A 20,527-nucleotide genomic window follows, 5' to 3' on the forward strand; every position below is an offset into this window, starting at 1 on the left:
AACAACTTTTAAGTGCTTTGAGTGCTTTTATATCGCCAAACCACCGTGTTGCTGTAAAATGACACTCAGCACAGTAATTATGTGAGAACGGCTTTTTTTCTTCAACTGACAGCCAATATCAGCATCCACACATTAGCAGAGATTATATGCTTCCTGTTTTCTGACAGCAGTGCCTACTCTGAGTGATCCAATCTTCGAGGCTGTGTTTAACGTCATATTATGCTGAAAAACAGCCTTATGAAGACCAAACAGGTCATGTGATTGGTTTAATTTGTTTGTTTGTCTGGCTTTTTTCTTTACAGCAGATAGGGCTCAGCCCATCTTAGCAGTGATTCACATATAGATGAGGCATGTCAAACTCATTATACATGGTGGGCCACATGCAGCCCACGTTCTTTGCTTGCTGGGCTGATTCTGGCCCCCGGGCCTTATGTTTGACACCCCTGTTTTAGAGTATATGAAGATGTAAATTAGATTCTTCAAGGCTGCAAGATCGGGCAAAATTGGACATTTCAAATCATGTCTTAAAAAAATACATATCAAGGGTAAATAGTGCAGATAAGATAATCTCAAAATATCACAAACTAATCTGAATCAAGAGGCTCAATGATTGTGTGCTTTGGAGGGAATTTTCAGCCTTTATTACACATTTCTCACATTAGCTGTGAGAAGGTTTTAATGTAAACAGTTACAGTCAGTGTTTGCATACTGCCTGTGATACAGTGACACTACCGCTACAAAGAACATGAAGGAATTGAGTGACATGTGCTACATTCTTTGCAGAGAAGAAAAGTTTATGCGAGCATACATAAATTAAAATATAAACTTATACCAGTATCGTCATTTTAAGGCTCGACTTTCTACATATACACGTTAAAAAAACAAAACGACAACAGCAAGATGCAGCAATCGTACATTTTTACATGCACGCAAAGGATGGTGTGACACAGAGAGAAGACACTCCACGATACCAATTAATGCCACTACCTAAACATAAATTGCTATCATTCAACAGTTTTCAAATACATGCTGTATATTTAATGCCCACTTGTTTGACAGAAGCACATAAAAAAACAATAAATGTTCAGAAACTTGGCAAATATTTCTAACAGGAGAAGATGGTCCCAGTTAGGAAATAGGAGATTAAAAATACTGCATAGCTACTGATTAATGCAGAAAAAACACTTTATATAAGGTTATATTATTATGATACTAAAGAGAATATATTTTTTGTATAGTTGATATATTATTTTAGTCAAATTTATAAAATATAAAAGAGCCCCTGGAAGATAAACCCTGATACCTGAAGTCGTATAGACTTTTTAAAAAAGGAGACTTTAAAGGCTTCATAAAATATTCATGTGTATATAAATAAATGACTATAAAATTTTCCATTCACGTACATGCTTCATGCAACTATTCACTGTAAATATACTCAGATATTTTTTATAGTAGAAATAGATTTCAGTTTTCATGCTAACACCTGTTTTTTTTGTATTAAGTCATAGTTACGATCTCATATTTGTCCTGGACATTGTTCTCCTCTTGTTTTTCAGGTTCAGGGTGGTGCAGCTCAATGAAGATTAGGTAAACACCTGCTCCAACTGCGCCACCCACCATGGGCCCTACCACAGGAATCCACCACCAGCAGCCTCCAGCTCTGCAGACAGGAGACATACACAGAGATTATGATGTTAGAAAAACGCAGCCCCAAACAAGTATCTGGTCTTATTAAGGACTTAAAATAATTGATCTTTGCGTCAATTTAACCATGGAAAGTGTTTCTCAGTGGCTCTGAAGGTGCTTTGACAAGTAAACAAAAGCTAGTGACTTGTTTGCTTATTGCGCAGTCCTAAAAAAACAAACAAAAAAACTAGGATCATGAAGTAAAAAGTTTACCATGCAGGGAGAGGCCGATGTTAGATTCATGCCAAGGAATCACTAACAAGAGTAAAATTCTAATATTTTTATTTATACTCCAATAAATGGGATAATCAGTAAGACAGACAGCTGACGGAAATGTCTTGTAAGGATTTAAAAAAAAAACACTACAAACAATATGAAAATATTTCCTTTATGTTTTGGTTTAAAAGAGCAGTTTAATGTTGATTTGCTAGAACTGAGCAGGAACCTCCAGTGCTGAAAAATGTAACAAAAACTGTAGTTCCTCCAGTGGCCACTTGAGGCCAGCTCCAAAAATGAGTTAAAATCATTCTTTTAAGGCTCGACTTTCTACAAAATAGCCACAGTTATGACCTGATACAAAAGAAATGTTTTTTTTACAACTCTGACTTCACTTTGAGTTTGAAAGGTTGGTGCTAGTAGAGTATGAGTTACTTCATGGCTATGTTTGTAGAGTGTGTTGGACAAACAATATAACTAACATTATTGTTAATTATACCTGTAGACTGCCCAATAAACCTGAGTGCCAGTTTTGAGTTAAATTCTAGTGGTTCTTGTTTTTTAAATTTTTGTTACTTAGCACTAACTAGCAGATATGTGTCTGTGAAATGTAGCTAGCTAGCATTAGCTGATAACTTAGCACTTCAAGCCTTCGTCCAAAAAACAAACAACCAAAACAACCCAACAGCAACTTGACAGCAGAGAAAGTATAAAAGATGTAGTTTCTGCGTCTGAAAACAGAAGCCAGTGCAGAAGTACCTTAAACTTGCATTCCTTTTAATGGCCATCAGGGGGCAAAAACTGTGTATGCAGAATGACTCGCAGTCCTATAAAAGTCTCTCTACTGGGACCACAGTAAATACTTTACTGTTGAATTTATGGTCTTAGGAAGTATTTTCTGGTTATACTGTATAAAGCATTGAGTCCATTTTGTAATGTTTTATAATTTATTAATTATAATAATTTAATCATTTTAAGTATCAGAAAGGAGTATTATCCAGGAAATGTTCATTAGCTGGCAACTTAACAATTTATCAGCCAAAAACACGTTAGCAGCTAATAAGCGTGTGGCTTCAAAGTCAGACACACCCCTCATTGTCTCATCTCAAAATGCCTCAAAATAGGACTTTGTAAAATCATAAGTGATGTCGTGAAAGCCCTGTCCATCTTTTATATACAGTCTGTGGCTAAAACCTGAAGAGCCCGTCTCCGTCCTAAGATAATTAAAACTGCCTCCCATCACCTTTAATGCTCAGTAGGTAACATGTTTTATCCGATTTTATTGATCTAAGGATTTGCAGGTTTATTGGTGATATTGTGGCCGATTAATCTGTCCACATCACAGTAGCTTCATGGATGATACTGCTCTGCCAATATAAGCAATTATGCTGTAACTAGCTGCTAGGATTGTCTTTATTTCAGACATAGATGGTGTTTATTATTTGCCTTTGGCTGATGAGTCTCTTGTGTTTGTCCATCTCACACTGACACATGGATAAACCCCCAAAGGTTTTTTTTTTTTTTAACATTTTGAGTTAAAAAAAACCCCAGCTGGATCAGATGGGAAAGAAGGTTATACTGATAATGCCTCAGAAAGATAGATATGCTAGCTATGGTTTCAAATCAAAATTGCAACTTGGATGTTGTTTTAAATGCCATAAAAAAATAAAAAATAAAAATAAAAGACTGCAAACATGGCACAAATGCAGCACAATTAATGTTGTATTATTATTTTCTTTTGTATAATCTCCAATTTTATTAATTAATTATAGTAGGGTTAAAAGACATCTTGTGAACTGCTTCACTAGTCTCTTTGTTTATGTTAGTATCCTCCTACCGGAGACAAGTTATCCCAGATTACAGTAAAGACTAAGAAGCTCTGTTTGTTGGACCTGCTGCTTGTGTCCTCATTTTCACTCTGGCTCCCCTCACAAAGACTCTTTTACTTAGAAGAGGAAGTTAGAGTCTTGTGGGTTAATGTAGCAATAGGTGAAAGGGCTTCAATTAAAAGAGCAGGCCTGAAAGTAAACAAGGTCCAGCAGACATTCAGGAAGTAGACTTGAGGAGAGAGGCACCCGGATTATAGACTTTAATCTATGGCCACGGCTAAGATGATCAGGCTGGGAGACAGACACTCAGTGGGTCACATTGACACCATCAAATGCAAATAGTGAGCGAGAAAAGAAACGGAATGTCAAGAAATCCTCAGCCCGACTTCCATTTTTTCTTTTGTTTTGTTGCATTTTTAATCAGATTTACCACAGTGATACGAACCTCTTAAGTGCATTTCTACCCATTAGTATAGAAACATTGCTACACATGAGATATTTACAGCTGTAGTGCAGGAACAGAGAACACCAGAACATTTATATTTCTCAGACTTGTTGAAAAATCCAGGTCTGCATTTATATGCCCTATATTATTCAAAGAGCACCTGGGTCTTAGTTTGTGCTCAGACACTTTCAGGTCCAGGGGTTAAAGAGATTGGATCAGGGCACAGCCAATGATGATCGGACACTGAGGGCAAAGCCACAAACAAACAGCACTGATCAAACCAGAGGGAGACAACACAAGTCTTCAGGCAAACTGTACTATTAAACTGTGTTATGTTGCCAACACAAAATAAACATTTTGAGTTAAAACCCAGCTGGATCAGATGGGAATGAAGATTATAGGCATAATGCCTCAGAAAACTACCATCAGTTCTGTGGGGTACTTTTACAAAAGCTTTAGTTTTGATTTGGTACAAAAAACTTGCTTTGGGCAGAGAAACCCAGAGGATACTGTCTTCATAAAAGGGAAACCTGAGGGAGAATGAAGCAACAACTGGAAAAACTAAACATGACTTGGAATTATCTGGAAGCTTGAATCCTAGAGGAGTTAGTTAAAAAGCCCAACACTGTATATTTGCCAGCAATTGATGAGATCAGCTCCTGAAAATGAAGTTCTACAAAATTCTAATACTTCAGATCAGAAGTCTAAGTGAAGAGGTGTAAAGGATAGTCTGTTCAGTGATACTACTTCTTGGGGTCTCTGTCCAACATTTTCACTACAGACATTACAGACTTGTGAATAGTTGGTCAGACAGCTGACACAAAGTTCACTGTTATAAAGCATTCAGGTCATTTACATGTAGCCAGACAGTTCTGTTTGCACTCCAGTCAAAGTCCAAAGTGAAAGTGAGACATGGATACACACTGAACCCACGTATGTTTGCAACATACTGGAAAAATATAAAAGGTACACTTTGATGACACAGCATCATTTTGATGGTGGTTTGGAGTGGTCAGTACTTCTTGATCTTTCTAAGATTAGTAAGTGGTTAATTTAGGAATCCACATACATATTTATGTGGTCTGAAGGGTGCTAAATACAAAAAAAAAACTGTCTCAATTTCCCAAATTTCCAGATAATTTTTGGTTCCAAGAAATCAAACATTTCACAGAAATGTCACAACACCTGGATTCTGCAGGTATTTCTAAACTGTTAGGGTTTCTGTCTACTCTAAATTGCCTGTTGTTTTTCTGTGTCTCTATGTCACGAGTGTGTACCCTGTCAAATGCGGGGAGCTCTATGTGCAACCTTCATGACCCTTTAAATCACTCCTTAGAGGGAGGAGAGAAATTTTACAGAACATTGCACTGTTGTTAAAAATTCTTTGTTCAAACATTTACATATAGAAAGTATTACAGCACAACTTTTTTCTTTCTTTCTAATCGCACTGATAACACCCCACCAGAAACCAGTGGGATGCACCTGACAGTTACAGTGAGTTTAATATCATCTTCCACATAGAAACGTGTCCTGAGCTCCTGACTGAGTCTTCATTGAGTCAGGACTGACTCACATGGGTAAGAGGGAGTGGGAGCAAAGTTGTCATGGTCTGAGATTTCAGGATACTTAACGGGTTGGCCTAAATACTGCGTGAGACACCTGCTGGTATTTCAGGATAAATCCACCAGTTTGTTGCAACTCGGGCAAAAACAGTCCCAAACTTTAGTTTTAAAATCAGGGAAGTATGAAGTGAAATGTTCCGCTGATGTGACTCCTTCATCTGATTTTCTCCATTCCTCAGTTTTTCCATAAACTTACTTAGAGAATGGATGTGTAACCTTCTTGAACCGTCAGGCTGATTACATTTGCAACGTTTTGCTCTTTGATTATTTTTTCTTCATCCTTTATTTTATATACAGATCTTTTAGGTTTACTGAAGGATCTGCTTGGATTGTTAGACAGTGCTTTAGCTTGGCTTGCTTAAAACCGAAGAGAGATCTCATATTGTTGCTGTCAATAAAGCCAAAATCAACATATAAATCAACATAATCGTGTCACAGCTTCAAAAATGTTTCCATTCTGCCAGTGACGCTATCTTCCCAGAGCATAGCCAACAGTTTGCCGAGTAGCCGCTTTCGTGGCGATGATTAATTGAACGCTTTCATAGCAACTTTGAAATAATATTTCACAACTTGTCAGAATTTCCTTTGGCTCACAGATAGCATAAGGGAATCGGGGTCAAAATGATGTCTTTGTTTTTTATAAGGAGTGTTAAATATATTTTTAAGTTAGTGGAGATTAATCAAAGAACCCCACTTTAAGAACTACTGTATAGACGATGGACGGATGGACTTACATGAATGCACATGCGACAGTAAATTTTCATCTTTTATAGCAACTGTTACTAGTGATTTAAAAGTGCCATTAATGTAGTAAGATAAGATAAGATAAGATAAGATAAGATAAGATAAGATAAGATAAGATAAGATAAGATAAATAGATGCAGCATAACCTAACACTAATAATACTATGCAAAAAATAGACACAAATATGTAAGTGTATATTATAATATACATAGTGCAGTGGTTGAGTGTTAGTAACAGCAGGTATTGAGTACTGCACACTGAGATACGTACACACCCCAGTGTGTACATGTGTAGACAAAATAGCCCTTTTTGTGATCTTCCAAATCTGATTAAAACCTTTTTGTGGAAAAACACAAAACAGGACCAGCTGAAGGTAAAAAGGAATAAAACTGAGGAACATCCAGTTGTTTCATTTCAGTAACAAAGCGCTGAATATTTTATATCTATCTGCATGGGATCGCCCTCTACTCTTCGCTCTCATTGAAATATTAATTCAGATGTCACAGGAGTGAAGATGGTGCAAACGCTGCTCATCATGTGCAATAAGAACAGACACTCAATAAATGAAATTCTTCCCAAAGTCTCAATAAAATGCACTTAACAGTCGATAACAACCACCTTTTGTTTAAATATCAGACAGCTAAGTTACCTGAAAACTTCCATGCCCCATCCAGCCAAAGCCGTGAAGAAACGGGGGCCAAGGTCTCGAGCCGGGTTGATTGGATAGCCACAGTTCAGACTCATGGACACTCCAATGCCTGCGATGATCAGGCCAATGCACAGAGGCTCCATGCCCTTTGGAGCGCCAATATTCTTCCTGTCAGTGATAGCCAGGATACATATGACCAGTGCAGCGGTTGCAATTACCTTAAACAATAAAAAATAAAGCAGTTAGCACAACCCTGAACATATTCGCTATAGTTGCTGCTGCAGCTGCTGCTGTGTTTGATTTAAAGGACTTAATATATTATTATCTCATTATGGAAAATATTCCATAATGAGATAATAACAGGAATATTATTTGATGATTATTTTATGTTAGTTTATTAAATATCATGGTTATCAACAATATAAGCATATTATGACACACTTATTGTTAAAACATCTCTAAAACAGTGAACATGTCAGTTTATTTGGAAATGTTATTATACTTTTGCATACCCATGTTACAGTAGTGTTTGTGCTGTTGGCAAACTGACATACTGTATCTCATTTAGAAAATAATAAGTAGGGTTGGTGGGTCTTGTTTTTACTCCACATTATCTTTAACCATGTCATATCTTTTTTGGGGCACACTGCAATGATGAGGTTCTCCTCTACTACATAAATGCCATTGTTAGGTGGTTGCCGGCAACATGATGGCATCATGATATATGATAGTATTCAAGTTTTAAACTAAATTAACATAACTGCTGTGAAATGTTTTATACAGCGTTACAGGCCTGGATAATTTGCTCAGGGTTGCTTGGCAACATGATGGTGATGATGATGTCATATCTGCTATGGATAAGAACCTTCAGCGGCCTGAAATGTACCTTTGTGTCCCTGATCATGCAGGAGGAGTTTGCGGACAAAAAGGTTTGGTGTATTATAGTAAAATGTCTTATATATAATTTTTGCTTTTTTGGATTACTAATTTGATATAAAAGAAATTAATATTTTATAAGGTTATAATTCACATTGATTCAAAAACATGTTTTGTTTTGTCTTTTTAGGCTTATCAGGCAGTTTATATAGCTTGTAAAGGTCTATCAAATGTTATGCTTTTACTAAAAGGGTAAGTCTGGCCAAGCTCTTTTACCTCAACTATATATCTGAAGCTCAATGTATTACGGTAGGTTTCATAAACACACATGATTTGAAAATATATTTGCTTTCTGCTTTTACTTGTGTATGCAAGTAGTCCCAAACTCAGGGCACTTCTACATCTATATATCCACAATATACTGTGATCAACTGAAAAAAATATGTAAAGGAGTGTGAAAGTCATTAAGATCTAAATTACAAAACATAAGTGACAGGTCTAAAGGCCCACCTGATCACCAAGCCCGTTTAGGACAGACAGATGTTTTGAAGGATAACTTGCAAATATGGTGGCTGTGGCATTTTCACCTGTAACAATAAATTCTCCTTTGGTAAAGTCCATCAAAGCATCTGCAAAAGAAATGTTTATAAAATTACTGCCATGAAGCTCATCTAATATTTAAAAAGTAAGTCAGGCATTAAAACAGTATCAACTATAATACTGAGAAGCATCATTGTTTCTGCTCTTTAACATGTACATCTGGTTTGTGATTATTGTTATTATTGGATGGTTATTCCGGGTTTCCTCAGAAAAATCCTGCTTTTTGGTACTGGCGAAATTTACACCCACCATAATACAATCCATAGACGGCACATGATCCAGCAAAAGCCCCCAGGAACTGTGCTGCCACGTATATGGGGAACTTCTTTAGAGGCAGCTTCCCCAGGATCAGCATGGCCAGAGAGACTGCCGGGTTCACATGGGCTCCTGGAACAATGCAACAACGCATTAGGAACATAGCATCGCAGCATGTACAAGTCAAAGATGAGAAACAGTAGTAATCCACAATGATTTTATGACACAAAAAAAGCTTTGGCAAAAATTAAGACCTGTTTTCTATGATGAATGATGGCCACACAGTTCTCAAAGCCCTATAACCGCAAACACTCAGTTTATCACTCTGAATACTTTGCATTGAGCATGTGAGACTCTTATATTACACCTAGGCTCATCGTAAGGCTGGTTTTTAAAAACTAATCAAAGAAGATCCAGCATGGCTACAGATGTCATTAACTTCTTTATTCCATAGTCTTCTTCCTTGTTAAGCTACATCAGGCCTTTCCCCCCTCCCCCACATCACGAAATATTCCCCTAGACCTGCAAACAAACTTAGATGTGTGAAATTGATGGAGTTACCCTTTAAACGATAATTATCAAATGTTGATTGACAAATTAATTGACTAACCATTTAAGCTCTAAATCAGATGTCAAACATCTGAGACCAAAGAGGAGGACTTGGCCAGGCATTTAAAAGTCTCTTATGTCTTACCAGATGAGGTGAAACCAGTGTGCAGTAGATTAAAGCACTTAGTGACGTCCTGTCTGATCATTTCATGCTTGTGATCAAACCCTCTGCTAACAATCTTCAGGATACTTTCAAACAAAGGGCACCGGGTTTGTGTGCCTTCAGAGTCAATACTTTTTCTTCTGCATTGTCCTGAAGAGGCGTGTTTGAACACATTCCAGCCAATTGTTATTGGGCTGTGATGGCAGTGTGGGGTCATTTATTTAACACTCTGGGTTCTTGGCTTTGACCTAGATGTGGTAACACCACTGGGGGTATCGGCCATGCGCCCATTGTTAATCTCCCCATCCTGTTCACAAACACAGACCACGACAACCAGCCAGACCTGCCTGTCTGAATTGCATCTGACATAATCTGCCTGAATCTGCTTAAGGCACACGTAGGCTGCAGGTCATTAGAGTGACCATGATGTGTCACACTTACCGTACACTGTCATCTAAAATCTCAGACTACAAAGTGAAAACAATTGTGTTTTCTTCTCCTATGGAGCCTCCCTGCCAGGGGAGCCTAGAAAGCCAGGCTTGCCACACCTGACTCCCCTCCTCTCCAGAGACCCATGCCCCAGTAAAGCTCATTAGTCCAATACCTATGATCATCTTCAGAGATGTCGTTGGACAGAAGATTCCCACTGAGCTGTGGACCCCAGGGCTGAATGGCTCAGTCATGCAGCAAAAGCTCTTCATATATTAACCTTGCTGTCCTCAAGTTTTTCAGCGACTCTTCTGAAGCTTTAAAACTCCTCTTATTAATCATGTCGCTCAAGTAAAACTGAACCATGAGTCTCAGTGCTCACAGCAATCATCCCTAACAGCAAAAAAAAAAAAGAAGTAATTATCTGTCGCACTGACATTTTGCACTCAGTAATGTCAAATGTTGATATTTATGGGAAAATTAACTCTAAATTATTTTTAAAACCTGAATTTGGAAAAAAGTCAGCAAACTTAAAAAAAAATGTTTTAATAAAATTTGATTACATGTAGTTTTTGTTCCCGTGTGACCGCTGAAATGAATTTTAATGAGATCTCAACAAAATAAGTGCCCAAAAAAGTGTCTGGAGGTGTTTAAAGATAGCTGCTGAGTCGTGAGACTCGCAAGAAAACACTGCATATATATTAATTTCAGAATTCTGGAAGAAGAAAAAAAAGACGCCCTCACTTTTTTTCCCCAGTGGCCCTAATCCTCTTCCGTAGAAAGCAGATAAATGGAAATAGGGGGAAAATAAGTAAAGAAGAGGCAGGAAAAAGACCATTCAACCACATTATGGGTGCTGAGCTTGCATAGTTAACCAAATACTAAGACCTTTAAGTACAGCCTACATGACATTAATATTTAGAGCAGGGATGTCAAATTCTTTTAATGTCGCAGGCCTCACACAACCCATTTTGATGTTAAGTGGGCCAGATCGGACCAGTAAAACTATGTGATAAGTGTGTAAAATTACAGACAAACTTCTGGTTGTTCATTACTCAGACTGTCCTGTAATTATGAAATATAAAGTTTTTAATTCACTGAAAATTTCAGTGTTTTGTTTGCTTTTGTAACTGTGAAGTCACTGTAAAGTAAAACCAAGCAAACAAAAAATCAGTTCTTATGGCAGATAGTGAAAAAACATGAACTTTTTAATCATTTGATTGTTTATCCATAAATTGCTTTGGGTCGGGCCGGATTGGAGACTTTGCTGGGCCGATTCTGGCCCCCAGGCCGTATGTTTGGCATCCTTGATTTAGCGTAAATGGGATATTTCAGTCTTTGATTCTTAAAAATAATAATAATTTTTTAAAAAACTCTTTTTTTGGGGGGGGGGGGCATTGTGGAGTGTAGTGTGTGTATTAATGAGAGAGAAGAAAGGCACTGATATGTTGGGAAAATTTTCCACTCCAATGTGCTTCTTTAAATTATACAGACAACAGAATTATTAAAAACATCTACCAGGACTATGCCTAAAAATGAATTCACTTATTATACTATGTTTGTTTGTTTTTTGTTTTGTTTTTTTTTAAAAACCCAAATTTTATTTATGAAACTCTGTCTTCTCCAAAGTCAAAAACAAACTCTGAAGCCTGCAAAGAATTGCACACGTAACCATCCTGAAACAGCAAATATTCACTTTTAAACAAAGGTGCTGGTAAGCTCATGTTACCACTGAACTTGCCGCTTCCCCTTACTTCAGATACATTAAACTTTTCTTTTCAGCAGTGACTAAGCCTTCAGATGCCACAGCATTTATATAATCTCTTATTTCAGCCTTGAAGCTTTTTCCCCTTCAAATACTGATGAAATGTCCATACATCTCATGGAGTCTGCACAATGCAACCCTTGACACACTGGATACTGTAATCACTGATTAATGGACGCTCACTTTGGCTCAGATAGCCTATGAGAAGCACCGTGACATTTAACAACTATCCCCTTCTATCCCTGTCATTGCTGGCAAAGCCGAGCAGGGTCTGCTTAATCCTCAAGGAATGCACCCGATAAAGTCCCATTGGGGCAAAATTTCCAGACCATTCAGACTACTATTAAACAGAAATGTAACCCATTAGAGAGGATAATTAAATAATGGCAGTAATTTAGTGTCATAAGGATCATAAAAATATAAACTTTACGTTAAGACCTGTGTGTTATCATTTAAACACAGAGAAAAGTAACCTGGAGCTGAGTGACCTTCATTACCAGACTAGTTTTGTTTTCCAGGGTGAATTATTAAGTAACTATAAGTATTTTATATAAGAAAACAACTGAATTAGTGAGGGAAAACAATGTGACAACAAATTGAAACTAGCATTTTTATCATGTGCCTGCAGGTAGACCCTAAACACATAGTTATTACACAATTATGTGTCTGCATTGTGGGAATGTGTCCTTTCCTTCGTTACTAAGACTTTAAACTCAGTATTTTGGCTGTTTTTAACATTTGAGCAACCAAAACAATCGATTCATCTGCTAACAATCTGATATTCAAATTGTTAGTTGTTTAAAAAAAGGGGGGACATAATTAACCCGAGGGGAACTTTTACCTGACACTCCCCCTGCAATATAGACGGCCATCATGACTCCAAGAGTGAAACCAATGTGGACACTCAGTATGTCACCGAGACCTGCTCTGCTCAGGACCATCTGGGCCACCGAACCGCATCCAAAAAGCTGGAACACAAACAAGAACAGAAACATAAACAGCAGAGGCAGAGAGGCTCACTGTGTTTAATTTAATTGGTCCAATTATACCCACCATTAACACTAGCCCTCTTGTCCACCATCTGCAGCAATTTGTACAATTTGTAGCTGGAAACAATAATGAGTCCCCCACTTAATTAGGTAAAGGGTGTGGGTGATTTAAAGGCAAATAAAAAAGGAAGCTGTTGACGGTGTGTCACAGGCTTTGGAGGTCGGGGTGGACAGGTGGATAGAGGAACATAACTGTAAAGCAGGCCACTGCTTGAATGAATGAAAACACCAGGATGGGAAATAAACATATTTCCTATTCTTGCTATAATTTAAGTCCATGTTCATCTCTCTCTCCCCCCCCCCCCCCCCCCCCCATGTGAGATAAGAATTATGATGAAATAACATATTTGCAAATTTTCAAAATTTGTAGAGAGGGATGCCTTTGCTTGCCTGAAGAGAAACATTCCCTAAATCAGAAACATTTTGTTGTGATTTTTACAGTCTGTCAGCAGCAAATCAAAGCTGAGCACATGAAAGACAAAGATATTTTCAAGATATATAGTCTGTTAATAGACTCATGACAGACAGCAGTTACAGTCCCTGGAGACCCAGTTTGACACCTTATTAGCATAGGCTGCTGGCTCGCAGCTTTAAAGCGTCTATTTAAGCTGGATGACAGGTGCAGAGGGAGGTACTCACTATCAGGAAAAATATCCCCAGAAACTCCGCCAGGAACTCCTTAAAGATGTCTCGCCTCAGGCCAAGTTTCTCCTTCATCTTCCTCCTGTATTCGTTTTCCATTTTCCCCTGCGGCTTCCTTCTTGATGTCTTCCTTGTGACACAACAAACAGCTAACAGCTCTGATGGAGTCACCGTGAAACACTGGCGGTGTAGGTTGTCGCCTCCCACTCGGTGCGCTCGGACCGCGCAGGCTGACAGCGATGTTAAGCTTTCTCAGTCCGTTTCCCTTGGTGACCACAAGAGGTCTACTTCTACTTCAACAGGGTTTTTTTCAGCTGCTTTCACAGAATTTTCAAATCTCACTTGAAGTTGTAAAAACAAAAAATGAAATGCTTCCTGAGCACAACACCAAGAGCACCAGCGCACATTTTTTTAACACAGCTAAGCCAATGTGACATCACCTGCCTACCACCTGAACGGTTACTAAATTGTAATGGGCTAGTTTTACAGCACAAAATATGCTGGGGTTATTTTATTGTGCAAGTCACCACGACGGCCGAAATCTGTCGATCCTGCAGGTGTAAGTCACACGAGAATGTGGATTGTAAAACAAATTTAGCCACGGCGAGAGGAGGTCAGCACAACGATGCACGGGCGTGCAGACGATGGTTGCAACATTCAAGCCAGTTATTCCCAAGTTACGCTGCAAAGGGATGCATTAAGTGCAAGGTCGTGAGAATTTCTGGAAAAAGGAGTGACATGATGAGATTCTCAGCAACGTTTTGTTGCTATATGCAGACATAGGCCAATGCTTTGTTTCTATACCACACGTTTTTTGGGCACTGACGGTCTGCGTGTTTTGTTCAGTGCTGGGTACAAATGTATTTTTTCTTTATATTTTTCCCTTGATTTTGCTAAATATTGTATGTGTTACGTGATCATCGCAGGGCAGTTGATTTCCCCTCACGTGTTAGCGCTCTTTTGCTTTACAAGTTATAGGTTAAACCATGTGCTCAGCATCGGAATTAAACACACAACAGCGGCCAGTTATCTATCCTCTCAGAGATTTAGAACCACAGCACATCCAGTGTCAGTGAAAACATGTCGGGCCACTTTTAAGAAATTATCAAAAGTCACTTGTAGCATATTCAGTGACGCAAATTATGAATTTTGGCACAAAGATTCTGAGCCAGTTACGGCATTTTGCAGCTTAAATAAAGATTTCTACTGCATGTATAGGCGGTACTAAGCAACTGATCTTATGTGAAAAGAACTTTAAAGTTTTAATTTGAAATATGCAAAAGGAAAAAAATACTAAATTTGCTCCTCAAATAACATAACATTTTATACTTAAGTTCCATGGGAAATGTGACCTAAAAGCACACATATTTGATTTTACACCCATACAATTTCAAAGCTGCAACAGTTCTAAAAAATCTCTTATTTTAATGAGCTCTAGCTGAGGGATTTACTTATAAGTACATTTAAATATAACCCTATAAGACGGATTTTTCTATTGGGCGTTCAGAGGACAAATTAAAAAAAAAAAAAAAAGCCCAAACAAACCAGTTTTTTTTTTTTTTTGAAAGACTTTCGGGTCTGAAGTTACATTTAAAAAAAGATGATGTGTGTATTTTAACAGAACGTGATAGAAATTACAGGCTTCTCTATTTGGTGCTCGAGCAGCCGCTTTAAATCAACATATGTTAAACGTCCTTTAAATAACAAGCAGCTTTGTCTCGGTTTAAATCATAAAATCAAATTATTTACGCAAAGTAGACGAACTAGTGCACAGGGGGAGTTAGAGTTAAGATATTTATAAATGTGTGCGCCAACAAATAACCAAATAAAACTTAGAATAGTTTAAAAATTAGAATATTAAAAAATATGTTTAATCTACCGAGTATAAGAGGTTAACCTCGGTATAGGGTTGAACAGGTTTTCTTCAGCCTCATTTCTTGATTTAATGCGCATTTCCATCATTATCATTACGCTTGATTTTTTACATTTTTAATCTCACTTATGGAAAGAAAATTGAGTCCATAAAAAAATTTGGTTGATTTTGTGAATAACATATTTCGTAACTTTCAGAGGTCTTCACCACCATCCATTAGTCGCTTATTTACTCTCTGTAATTCGTTTGGGGGGGGGGGGGGGGGGGGGGGAGTAGGAGTGATGCTGGTTCATTTCGGGGGAGACTCACCTCTGTTTTCTCTCTGAAATGCTTTCCCACTCACCTTCCTTCAGCCTTCCTTCAGGAGGGTTTGCGCTCCTTGCACTCATCGTGGGCTATCGGTCATACCTCCATTTGTTATCGTTTCGTGTTACCATCACTTCAGCTTATCGAGTCGCTCTCTCCAATTATTCAGACTCATGTAAACGTATGTGACCCTGCAGAGTCCGAGGCTCTCTCCGCCCAACAGAGGGAGCTCCATGAAAACATTTGAAGTGGCGGCTACACGTTTGTCACACCGTCTCCCCGGTATGCCTTATCTTCCGTTCACTGCGCTCTGTGAAAAGGTGAGACGACAGGCTGAGAATGGGATGTTTTGACTCCATTAATCAATGTCACAGTTTCGGAGCCGTCCTCTTTGATGTGAAACAGACACTTGGAGAGTGTCGCCCATGCTGTGAGAAAAAGAGTGATGTGCTGATGGAGAAAAAGCATCCTGCGGGGATTTGCAAATTATGGACCTACATCTGTCTCAAACTCCTTTGTGCTGTCAAGAGGCCCGCGTTATGAAATCTGAAATTCACGTGCTTTACGTGACGCCTCTTCAGTAAGCCCTGCTAGATACACTTTTCTCCCCCCCACACCGTTTCTTCACATTTCCGCCAAACTTAATGAGCAGATAATCGTAAATAAGCACCTCATTCACCCACAAACTGCTGAGTGAGTGACGTCACATTTAAGTATGACGGTCTATTTGTTGTGGATGTGTTAATACGCGTGGATTTGCTTTAAATCCTTTAGCTTTCCCAGATAGGGCCTCTTGCGGCTAATTGGAGGATGTATATTGGCCGGTTTTGAAGGAGGCGCTGGAAGGAATTATCACCTACAGGACAAATCTGTGCCAACAATACCCCGCACGCAGGAACAATTCCTCCAGTGCGCATTTGCATGACATCTCAGGCCTGGGGAGGTTGTGTTAGGCAAATAGGACTACATGGTGACTGTGAGGCGAAAGGTGGTGCGACACTTTAATGTCACTTAGGAAAAGGTTAATGACGGTGTAAGTGTGAGGTTATGGTGTGCTTTATGTATGAGGGGTTGTTTTGTTGACTGTGGGATCCGAGAGACAGAGTTAACTTTTAATCTGAGCCGAAGCAAGGCGCTCAAAGGGCTCAGAAAGACGGATATTTGCACATTTACAACTGCAAGACAACAGGGCAAACTCCGTTTGCGGAGAAGGAGCAAGCGATAAGCTCCAGAAACTAATGGACCCTGTGGCGAGACTGGTTTACCCAACAAATATGTTGGCTATTACGCTTTAGTAACTCTCTGTTTCCCTGAAAGGCCCATTTATATTAACTATATAAACTTGGCATAGCTTTTACATTCTGAATTGTTATTACCATTGAGTAATACTACACTTGTGACTATCATAACAATCCATTTCAGACTTTCTCGAGTATGAGCGTGGTCTATTTGTGCATGTAACAGGATGAATTAGTGTAGAAAAGCGTCAGCTGTTGGTGAGTGAGAACACTGGAAACTGAGTGCACCGGGAGTGTGAGGTGGGTGGGGTGGATGTGTTCCTCCTCCTTAACACGCATGGCTTTATGTAAATGCTTGAATTTATTTTTCAAAAGGACAGCCCTTTTCTTTACCCAATGAAAATGAACCGCTGCTGACACCTGGCTATAAACCCAGGAAGGAGTCCAAAATCCCAATCAGAACTGTGCTGAAAAAACCCAGAGAGGCGCAGGCAGGCAAGACGAGCGCAGAGACGGCCGCGATGACTTCCAGTAAGATCGAGATCCCGGGAGAGGTGAAGAGCGACCCCGCTGCTCTCATGGCATCGCTCCAGCTGATGCCCTCACCGGTGCCCAACCCGGAGATCAAGTATACCAAGGTCTGTGTCTCTCCACAAACCGCCGCCGACCGAGCACAGTTTACTTTACGCGTAACGACTTACAGCCTGTACGCGCAGATCTTAAACCTAAACTTGGAAATCTTTAGAAGTAAAGCGAGTTTGTGAGTCAGCAGCTGGAGCTTCAGTGTCAGAGCGTGTGGCTGAAAGCAGACTAGAGGTGATGAAAAATGATCCAGCAGAACTTTAGAGCTTTAAACCTGGCGCGCTGCAACTTTTAATTAGATTGTTTTTCCGCTCGCACGCGCTCAGAGATGATCATTAAATCTTAAACAACCCGTGCGCGACACACTGAAGCGGTGACGAGCGTGTGGCTGATAAAACACATTTGATTAATATTTTTCGATTGTTATGTTCTCGTGATAGGCCCATCGCTTTGTGCGTTTTGAAACACAACTGGTTTCCTAACACAGTTCAGCTTTTTTGTTCTTAAAAAATAAATAAATAAATAAACGTGGTTAATTGGCCTCGTTTTGCTTGTAGTTTGCGCCAGTTAAAAGTGCGCATGCTGCACAACAGCTATGATTTTAAGTAGACGCCAACAACGTATTAACAAAGGGCGTGTCATAGTTTGACCGTGTTTTAAGAAGTGCACCACATGCTAAACTTTTACAACACTGAGTCACGTGGCCAATTTTTTCCGTCGTTTTAATGTAGTTTTTATATTTATTCCATCTGGAATACATTATCCCTAATATCACAGGCCAACCTCATTTCAGGTTACAGCGTGGGAAAACAATTTATAAAATATACTTTAAAGGGGTATAAAATAATGATACTGGGAGACTTGAACCACGTATTACTCTGGTTTTTATTTAGTCTATTTTTATTTTCCTTCCTATGTGTTCTCGTCATATTCACTGAGTCGATTTACTGTTATTATTATAGCCCAGGGTCATATTAGGCATCAGCTAAAAAGAAAAAAAAACCGCAACCAAAATAGTTTCTACCTGATCTTTAAGCATTTTTCTACTAATGACATCAGTGATGGCAGCACACTCAGGCCAGGCAAATGTTTCCGTCTCTTTTCTCTAAGAACAACATATTTAGTGAGGAAATAGTTTAGAATTAAAATTTATTTAAAATATATTTTCTATTGTTTTTTCCTTTTTCTTTTTTTTTAAAGGTGCTTTTATATGGCTCAGCAGTCAAAAGTGTGTGTGTGGGTGGGAAGAAGAAAGGAGCATGAGTCAAACAAAGAATTTTGGAACTTTGATTCATCTTGCATATATATGTATGTATGTATATATATATATATATATATATATATATATATATATATATATATATATATATATATATATATATATATATACATACATACATACATATATACATATATATATATGTATGTATATATGTATACATACATATATATATATATGTATGTATATATATATGTATGTATATATGTATGTATATATATATATATATATATATATATATATATATATATATATATATATATATATATATATATATATATATATATATGTATGTATATATATATATGTATACATACATATATATATATATATATATATATATATATGTATGTATACATATATATATATATACATACATATATATATATATATATATATATATATGTATGTATTGCTTAATCCTGCTTAAATAACTATATGTCTCTTAAAAAAAAAAAAGCAAAAAAAACATTAATTAATCGGATGATGTCACTTTAAGCCTCCGGGCTTTGAAAGTGAGTCTTCACCCACCACAAGTGATGAGTCACATGAAAAACTGGCATGATATGAGTTGTTTTGATTTGGTTTGATGTCTGGATTATCTTCATTCTTTCAGTTTTATTTTTTATTCATGCTCATGTTGCTGCACTTTTAGGTAAATTCACAGTATTAGTAGCAGAGGTTTGATCATCAGTCTGAGCAGCCTGATTGTGTCTTGCTGCACTTTGTCGCTACTAAAACAGCCCTTTAGCTGCAGAACAAGTGATTTTATGATTGTAAGATTAAAGGGCATCTCGTGCAGAGGACAGGCTGATGATAGTGTGGTGGAAGTTCATTTGCTTTTATAATTGCTCTGCGTTAACACATACCTCAGTGTTTTAAGTGCAAAGGGCACACTACTGCTGCCCTGTAAAGACAATGGTGTGTGTTGTCCTGCTAAAAGCTTTTCATTCCCTCTCAGTGCAGAATGTTAGTTAAAGGAGTGGAAACAACAGTGTACAGGAGGAAATTTAGGAAGCGACTTGGTGAATTAACCCCCAGGAATTTGGATCATCCAGTCCCTGATGGTTTGGTGGACATAGGGGGCAGAAGGGCCCTGATTTATGGGCACCCCTGGCGTGGACTCTCCTCACACCCTGTTCCTGTTCTCCTCCCTGCTGACTGCAAAGGAATCAGCCCACATTGTTCACTGATACAGTCCTTTTCCCTCAAATATGATTTTTAAACACATTTTCTGCAACATAAAAGCATCTGAAACTTTTTCCAACTTAATGAGAATTCAAAAACTTTAATCAAACTTTGATCGCAGTGACTTTTCTTTGCTTTGCAATGCAAAGATCAGATGACTCCGGAAGCAGAGATATGGCTGATCCATTATCGTGCTTCAACAGATCTATAACAGGGAAGCATTTGATTAAAACAAAAGGGATAGTTCAGCTGAAGTTTGCCCCTTGTCCTTTTCACCAAGTCACAAACCACTCACAGTGAAATTGTGTGATCGTATCAAGATATCTTCCTGCTTGGATGCAAATCATATTAAAGTGGCATTTATAGTTTTTTAATACCTTCAGGAGACTTTGTAGTTTTAATAAATACTCTAAAACCTTGAAAAGAAAGCATACCCCCTCCCATCCTCTATCCCCACATTTCTATTATTAAAAGGATCCAACAGCTGGGTTACAAGACAGAAAGAGTTTAAAGCCTGATATTACCACAACGGAAGCCATAAA

General features: G+C 38.2%; 2 protein-coding genes across 2 annotated transcripts in view; one reads left to right on the forward strand and one right to left on the reverse strand.

Moving 5' to 3' along the window:
- Positions 1-610: 610 nt before the first annotated feature.
- On the reverse strand, positions 611-13,755 carry aqp9b (aquaporin 9b). The gene is made up of 6 exons (XM_063475915.1): positions 13,517-13,755; positions 12,670-12,796; positions 8,917-9,054; positions 8,578-8,696; positions 7,192-7,409; positions 611-1,660 (listed from the first exon to the last, which is right to left on the reverse strand). Exons 1-6 carry the CDS (start codon positions 13,616-13,618, stop codon positions 1,498-1,500), a joined length of 867 nt encoding a protein of 288 aa, XP_063331985.1. The 5' UTR covers positions 13,619-13,755; the 3' UTR covers positions 611-1,497.
- Positions 13,756-17,368: 3,613 nt separating this feature from the next.
- Positions 17,369-20,527, forward strand: part of aldh1a2 (aldehyde dehydrogenase 1 family, member A2) — a 28,582-nt gene continuing 25,423 nt past the window's right edge. Inside the window, exon 1 of the mRNA XM_063497754.1 lies at positions 17,369-17,574. Within this exon, the coding sequence (XP_063353824.1) occupies positions 17,458-17,574 (117 nt within the window). The 5' untranslated portion in view covers positions 17,369-17,457. The remainder of the gene's footprint in view (positions 17,575-20,527) is intronic.

The sequence above is a fragment of the Pelmatolapia mariae genome, linkage group LG1 (genome assembly GCF_036321145.2).
Source record: "Pelmatolapia mariae isolate MD_Pm_ZW linkage group LG1, Pm_UMD_F_2, whole genome shotgun sequence".
Lineage (NCBI taxonomy): Eukaryota > Metazoa > Chordata > Actinopteri > Cichliformes > Cichlidae > Pelmatolapia > Pelmatolapia mariae.